The sequence below is a fragment of the Pollicipes pollicipes genome, unplaced genomic scaffold, assembly GCF_011947565.3.
Source record: "Pollicipes pollicipes isolate AB1234 unplaced genomic scaffold, Ppol_2.1 Scaffold_4740;HRSCAF=5597_pilon_pilon_pilon, whole genome shotgun sequence".
Classification (NCBI taxonomy): Eukaryota; Metazoa; Arthropoda; class Thecostraca; order Pollicipedomorpha; family Pollicipedidae; genus Pollicipes; species Pollicipes pollicipes.
The window spans coordinates 37,014,690-37,023,248 of NW_023596545.1; the positions used below are offsets into that span (position 1 = coordinate 37,014,690).

The following is an 8,559-nucleotide window of genomic DNA, read 5'->3' on the forward strand; positions in this document are numbered from 1 at the left end:
GCACACACGGGAGAGGCCAGCGCCACGGGCCTGCCTATGGACGAAGCCCCGGGACGAAGCGGCGGCCGATGGGGCGGGGATGCTCGCCGTTCGGGATGGGCCTGCCTGTGGACGGAGCCCCGGGACGAAGCGGCCGCCGATGGGGCGGGGATACTCACCGTTCGGGATGGACCTGTCTGTGGACGAAGCCCCGGGACGAAGCGGCAGCCGATGGGGCGGGGATGCTCACCGTTCGGGATGCCTCCGGGCCCCTCCTGCGACGGGCCGAGCAGATTGTGCACCCGGTTGGCGTACAGGACGAACGTCGGGTACGGGATGTCGTAGGTGCGGGCCGCCTGCGACAGACTGTGACCTGCCAACGGACGACGGCCCGGTCACGATCGGGTCCGACAGCCCGGGCGCCGCGCCGGCGCCGCCACGAGCGCAGTCCGGTCACCATGAGCGCGGTCGGGTCATCATGAGCCGCCCACACAGCTGCGGCATTTGAGGGCTGGGTCTGGGCTTGGGTTAATGCACTGACACATGGCGAAGCGAGTTTGCGGCTATTTTTATCTGAGGAAAACGATGCACACCCCGTGAGCCGGCAGGCGATAGACAGTCGAACTTTCCCGCTATAGGCTCGCCTCTGCCAATAAATATATATATATATATATATATATATATATATATATATATCTATATATATATATATATATATATGTGTGTGTGTGTGTGTGTGTATGTATATATTTATATAAATATACTGCACGCATCTTATATCAGCTCGCGACGCGTTTCATATCTCACAATGGCTGCATCATCACGCGAAAATAGAAATTATTAATGCCAAATAACATACCAACATATCCAATGGAAATTGTGATCAGAACGAATTTATCTCTGGAATTGGAGGTGGTGGGCCATCGCGTGTGCTCGTGTGATATTTCCAGCTTTTTGTGTCACGTCCGTGTGTTACGCCACTGATGGCGTGCACTGTACGTATATTTATTGCCTGACGATGCAGCGGTTGGCAGCTGTGAAACGCATCTCGAGGTTATATAAGATTTATAAGTTGGTCAGCATATGTTGGTGTGATTCACAGACTTGGGAGTGAGCCATACATATAATTGACAGTGGAGTCTTCTCACTCTCAGCTTGGCTCTGCTCATATACACATATACATATATATATATATATATATATATATATATATATATATATATATATATATATATATATATATATATATACATATGCATAGAAAGCAAATGAGCAGGATATGCAGGAGACAAGCAGGTCTTCTTGATTTTTTAGTTTTGTTGGCAAGTCAGCTAGTTAAGTTTCCTATAAGATTCTCATGACCGCTGAGAGCGGGCCTCAGCCTCGTAACGACCCTCAAGGCACGGGCATGCTTTGGTTGCCGTACACCTATTGGTGGAGTCGCCAAATCTCTGACCTCATTGGGATCAGCTCATAAGCTTTCCGCGAATGCGTCACCATGCAACCAATGTGCCGGCCTACAGCGGGCATACATCAAAAGCAAATAAATGCAGCGGTGCCGAGGCCCGACGTGTCGCGTCGCGATGGCCTTGAGCCGTTTGTCCGACAATATTTGGACTGGAAGAGCGGTGCCGTGCACATATCACGCCGTCCGACCGCGGCCGGGTCGCGCACGGTCCGGTCGCCAGGGCAGAGGCGGGACGGCGGCGCCGGTCCACAACGCCGTGCGACGTGTTCGGAGTTCTGGGCTGCGACAACACACCAAAAGCTGGGACGCCAATGTGCGAATGCGACTCTTCCACGCGGCACCCATGGGCGCGGACCTCAATTCTGCAACATTTAAGGTTGCCTATCCGGATCCCGCCCCCCCCCCCCCCCCCGGGTTAGCCAAACGCTGGCGCTATATGGCGGGGTGTGTAACATACGCCGGGTCATAGTGCAGTCAGCTATCAAGCTGGCAGACCGCCGACTGTAATAACGGCAGCAGCTGCTGCCGTCCAAACACGGACCCCGCGCACCGCCGTGCGCTGGGAACGGTTGCCGCACCGACGCCCTCTCCCTCACTCTCGGTGGACCGGCAGAGGCGCGCTGGACGGCACTGTTCCAGGCGCGCGCAGGACCGCTGGGTCACGGCAGAGGCGCGCAGTGCGGCTGGGTCACGGCAGAGACGCGCAGGACGGCTGGGTCACGGCGGAGGCGCGCAGGCCGGCTGGATTACGGCGGAGGCGCGCAGGTCGGCTGGGCCGCGCGCGGCTGGGTTACGGCGGAGGCGCGCAGTGCGGCTGGGTTACGGCGGAGGCGCGCTGGACGGCTGGGTCACGGCGGAAGCGTGTCGGACGGCAGGGTCACGGCGGAGGCCGCAGGGCGACTGGGTCACGACGGAGGTGCGCTGGACGGCTGGGTCACGGCGGAGGCGCGCTGGACGGCTGGGTCACGGCGGAGGCGCGCTGGACGGCTGGGTCACGGCGGAGGCCGCAGGGCGACTGGGTCAAGACGGAGGTGCGCTGGACGGCTGGGTCACGCAGGCCGGCCGGCGTCACGCCGGCTCTCATGTCGCATGATACTAATCAGCTTGTAACAACAATGATGAGGGTCGGACGCAATGGAAGGCGGGCCGATCAATAGCCAGCAGCCTCCGGAGCGGCCGGGGACGTCCGACATAAGCCACTGTCCGACACAAGCCACCGTCCGACAAGACCACCGTCCGACGCAAGCCATCGTCCGACACAAAACACCGTCCGACACAAGCCACCGTCCGACACAGACCACCGTCCGACGCAAGCCATCGTCCGACACAAACCACCGCCCGACACAAACCACCGTCCGACACAGACCACCGTCCGACACAAGCCACCATCCGACACAAATCACCGTCCAACACAGAGCAACCTCCGACACAGACCACCGTCCGACACAGACCGCCGTCAGACACAGGTCACTGTCCGACACAGATTGCCGTCCGACACAGAACATCCTCCGACACAGGCTCGGCAGCCCTCACCCCACAGCCGGCAGAGATCCAGCACGAGATTGTAGGCAGAGATCAGCCGGCAGAGATCCTCCGAGGCAAGCTGGGGCTGCATGCTGAATTTCATGTCTTACGCCATGAGCCTCAACGGCTAGCAGATCAGATTAAACTCAAAACTATACGTCAATAACCTCAGTGCTGTGGTTAACTGTGCTCTCAGAATGATATATATATATATATATATATATATATATATATATATAACACACACTCACACACACATACACACACACGTTTATATAATTGCATTCCTTATGCGCTGCAGTGGCCCTCAAATCGAAGCACTCGATGGGCACAACCTGGAGTCCATACTGCCTGCGTAATCCAAGTGGTCCGAACTGTGGGACAATCCACACCCGCCTGTTGATGATAGTGTTACAACGCTCCCAAGGTATTTGTCACCACGGCCTCGTGTAGCATTCCCATGGCGACCGTTGCAAACAGAACATTACACTTGCCAGAACAAGCATACGACCAGATAGAGACGGCATCGATCATGGAGACAGGCGCATGGTTCGAGAGGCACCTTCAACAACACGGAGATAACAGCAGCCTACATCCCCGCATTTACCAACATCTTTCACAAGCACCATGTCACAGCGAACATTAGACAACACCGATCTTTTTTTCTCAAAAGAGAGATATGCAACAAAACAACGACACAATCTTGTCAACAAAAGCCTGAAGCATTTTTGCACAGCACTACACATATCGACAATCACAAAATACGTACATGTGAAGCTTTAATCCCATTTGAATCTTGGAGTGGCAATGTCGAAAAGCACATTGCTTTCGAGCACGGAGATGGAGCTGGCGCCGCACAATATAATTACTCCGTGTGAGTTCAAGTTCAGACAGCACTGGCGGAGCGTCAAATGATATCGCTCCTCAGCTGCGTGAAGACTGCCCGGAGCGTGGGAGGCCCTCTGGTAGTTCACCATAGCACGTTTTCAGCTTCCACTCGGCGGCTGACGTAAACAAGGGCGTAGGTGGACTACACAACGACCGAAAGGAGAGGCTGTTCAGGTACTGAACCGGAAGACGAAGACATTGCGCTTACGGCATATGCGAGGTAGGAGCTACCTTAGTCAGATCCCGGTCCACTGCACCGTCCTATTTGAGCCACTCCAAGAATTGCAAGTCGGCATGTGTAAAGCAGCCTCAGCCAAGTTAAAACGCGATCTTAATGCCTTTGATGCAAGTGAAACTTTATGAAAAAGCGCCAAAACAGTTTGGAGCTGCATAACACCAAAACGCGACCACGGCATCAAGAATTCGCCAGGCATGCAGGGAAAACTTCACACGCACCGCCACAGACACGATCAGTGAGATCGTGTTTTAGACTGACAAAAACATTGTCTCAGATAAGCTCTCACCAAAGCCCATTAGCAGCCTCCGGCCCTCGACCTTGGATTGAATTAAGCCAATCTGGTGGTCTTTGGCTACGCTTCCCTCCCAAAAGTGTCTCCAGTCCAGGACTCCACAGCACACAGAGGGCTCCAGTCCAGAACTCTACAGCACACAGAGAGCTCCAAACCAGGACTCCGCAGCACACAGAGAGCTCCAACCCAGGACTCCACAGCACACAGAGAGCTCCAACCCAGGACTCCGCAGCACACAGAGGGCTCCAGCCCAGGATTCCACAGCACACAGAGGGCTCCAGCCCAGGACTCCACAGCACACAGAGGGCTCCAGCCCAGGACTCCACAGCACACAGAGGGCTCCAGCCCAGGACTCCACAGCACACGGAGGGCTCCAGCCCAGGACTCCACAGCACACGGAAGGCTCCAGCCCAGGACTCCACAGCACACAGAGGGCTCCAGCCCAGTACTTCACAGCACACAGAGGGCGCTGCAGTGCCGGTGGGGGGGGGGGGGGTCGTCTCCTGAGCCCGTTCGCCGAGCACCGCAGGCTCCCCTCCCCCCCCCCCCCCACACCCCCGCAGTGTGAGCCGACTGAGCAGTCTACCGTCCCCGCAACCAGCCCACAGGGACAGCTCCTGCACAGCTGCGGCAGAGCAGCGGTCGGTGGCGCCGAGTCCAGGACTCGGCTCGGCCAGAACAGGCCCGGAGCTCCAGGACTCGGCTCAGCCAGGATCGCAGCAGGGTCCACGACTCGGCTCAGTCAGAGCAGAAGCAGGACTCCACGACTCGGCTCAGCCAGGACAGGAGCAGGACCTAGGACTCGGCTCTGCTGGGACAAGAACAGGAATCGACAACTCGACTCAGCCAGAACAAGAGCAGGAATCCACGACTCGGCTCAGCCAGGACAGGAGCAGGAGTCTAAGACCCGGCTCAGCCACGACAGGAGTATGAGTCTAAGACTCGGCTCAGCCATGATAAGAACAGGAATACACGACTCGGCTATTGCGGATGACGGGGCGCTCTGGTCCTCGGCCAACTCTAGCGTCACTCCCACCATCTGCACTTCCATGGTTTGCAAGGCAATGGACGGGGCGAAGAGAGATGCGGTTGTTGGCACAATACATGCTGTTTGCATTCGGCTGACCTCTCCAATGTCATTTGTTGTGATGCACTGCATCTGGTACCAGGCTCCCTGGACCCTCCGGTACAACATCAGATTGCGTCGGAGACCTTCACACCTAAATTTGGTACGGCAGATAATGAGCCAAGTTCTCAGATAAGCAAAGCGGATTGTACACAACATTTTCCTACAATCGGATGATGCTGATACGGCCAAGAACGCCGGAGACACGCATCCGGCTCCCGGGCCCCTGTTTCTGGGTATTATGACGTAAAACCATATACATTAATCATTTCTTTGTTGAAGTACAAATCTCCTTGCGGGTGGTTGCAGGAGATAAAAACTTCGCAGAGACTCGAGGACAAAGCAGGAAAAGTTGCGTCGCCCTTGAATCACATTTTAATCGAGTCTCCGCCTGCCTGGAACTGCGTCGTACTCAATCCACGTGTAGCAATTCCCAACTTATATAACTACTGCCAATGGGCGCGGCGACATGGCTGGACATAAAGCGAAGGCCAGCGGAGTGCAATTGTGCCCCAGCAGCTAAGCAGAACTATGTGAACATTGGTCCGCGGCGGCCGTTATATTGCTGCTCAATGCGAGCCGCTCGGCCGGCGACCCGAGGCGTTGGCACGCGTCCAACCGGGAAAAACACGGCAGGGCGGACGGGGTGCTGCGACGTCGCATGTCACGGGTTGGGTATGTGACAGTTCATATTCAGCCGAGGCACGGTGTCATGGGACCGCAGCGGAGCTGAACAGCAGGCAGCGGTTCACCGTGAGCGTTGATTGGGGCCAGTTAAACAGGCAGGTGGTCTAAGTAAATCATATCATGATATACCAGGGATGACTTATGACCAGAACATCCTGGTTCCCGTGGGTTGTGAAAGACAAGCATCAAATGCCCCACCTTTGGAATGTTAAACGTTACAGTGGCATAGCTCGTGAATACTGCAAGATCACAATGATGTGAACAGATAAGCGTATATACTGCCTTATGACACCGTCGGGTTCATTTTATCAATTCTGAGCCCCTAAAAAGTACATACAATCTGTAAAAATTATATACACCACAACAATTTGGGATAATTTGCGCAACCATGCGTTATAGCAATAACAGCTTAACGGCAAGAAAAGAACTGACCCGGACGTGAGCTAACAGCAATAACCCACTGATGTTGCAAAACAGCATGACCAAGATATATAGCACATTAACCATGATTAGAACAGACATGATCATCTGAACCTGTGCCCATGACCATTGCTCGTCGTTTGTGATCAATAACTAGCCCTTTTATTATCAGTTGCAATGTGCTACCACTGAGATGTATGGACTCATAGCCTAGCAGTTAGTGATGAAATAATCCAGCAGCTAATGATGAAATATAAAATCATGCAAATAAATTTGACTGATAATCGGCGCAGCCAAACTGGTTTCCAGCTAGAACGTGGTAGTTGATCTCTTTAATTTTGCGCTCCGATGCAGCATGAATGCTTAATACTAATAACTGCTGCGTTTCTTTCCGTATTATGATCCGTATTATGGGCTAGTTCAGCGTGCTTTATTCTGTTTGCTTTGCCATCATGGATTTTCGTTGCACACTTTTTTCAGTGCCAAGGTTTGCATCAGCACAAGTGACACAAGACCATAGTTAGGAAAGATTTTGGGAAATTTTCAAACTAAATAATGCTGCACTGGGACACAGAGAAGACTTTATATTTCCTTTTTAATTGTTGAAGAGAGTTGCAGTGGCGTGGAAACAGATACAAACAAAAACAGCATTTTTTAAAACCTTTTCTCTGTATTTCTCCTAGTTGTAGGCATACGCGCGGAGAACGCTCCATCGAAGGAATTTGTACGCAGTACTAGCGCAGTATGCGATAAAAAATGCATCGGCGACACCCTGATGCCAGTCTAAGACAATTAACAAACTAGGTATAGAAACTTTTATAACGTGGGTTATTTGAATTGCATATATGTAAGTATATGTCATCTAAAATAGGAAAGTTATACGTGATTTTCTCATTAAATATATATATATATATATATATATATATATATATATATATATATACAGCGGTTTATGCACAATATAATATATATCAGAACAGAAGCAGTCCCACACACTGAGGAAACAAGGCTACTAACACTACACCTAATATGTAAGAATGGGTTCCCAATCCTGGTGATGATACCCAAGCGTAACGAAACGTTGACCGACTGATATATAAATGACAGCGACTACTGGCTTGTCCATTACGTGTTCATTTCTCCTAACTTTTCGAGGATCTTCAACACATGAACATAAATAAATAACTGCATGTAAAGCTTTGAAAATGACTTTCCCAAGCGCAAACATGATGTCTGGTGAAAGGGCGAGTTTGCAGACCAGCATGCATGTTGACACTTAATGCGACTTCAGTGATGTCAAACCTAAATTGAGTTCAAATGTCACAACATACAGCGTCGCGTACAATGTTGCGAAATGATGACATTCACATCCGTCATCAACGTCAGCACCACAAATGAAGACCTTCATCATTTTCCGAGAAAACGTAATGACGAAACTTCAGCCACATTTCATTGCCCTTCAGCGCGAACGGCCGGAGCTCAGAGCCCCCTTCCCAGCCTGTGACGGGGCACCATCCGAGCGTGTTGGCCTTTTCACGGGGCGACGCGACGCTCCTACCTTCTCTGAGGACGGACATGATGGCGGCGGCCATCGTCTCGGGCCGCCAGGACTTCAGCGGGCCCCGCTCCCGGAACCGCAGGTTCTGCAGCAGGCTCTGCTGCTGGTTCCACGACTTCTGCCACGCCTGCTGCAGCTGGTGCTGGAACGTCGTCTCTGAAGGCAGACGGAAAGACAAGGCGTCAGAGCGTATGGTGTGCACGCCACGTCAACTCACACACACACTCACTCACAGCAGGCACGGGCGCACGCACAGCACGCCAGAGAAGACGAAGCAGGTCAGACGGAGCACAGACACAGCAGGTCGAACCAGACATGGCGGACCAGAGCACGGATGCGGCAGGTCACAGAGCACAGGTCACATCAGGAAAGGCTAACA

At 53.0% G+C, this 8,559-nt stretch overlaps 1 protein-coding gene across 1 annotated transcript in view; it reads right to left on the reverse strand.

The window, feature by feature from the left end:
* LOC119098445 (protein bric-a-brac 1) overlaps nucleotides 1–8,336 on the reverse strand; it is a gene marked incomplete at both ends in the record, with an annotated part of 12,725 nt that extends 4,389 nt beyond the window's left edge. The window contains 2 exon segments of the mRNA XM_037221362.1: nucleotides 230–352; nucleotides 8,181–8,336. Of these exon segments, the coding sequence (XP_037077257.1) occupies nucleotides 230–352; nucleotides 8,181–8,336 (279 nt within the window).
* Between the last annotated feature and the right edge of the window lie 223 nt (nucleotides 8,337–8,559).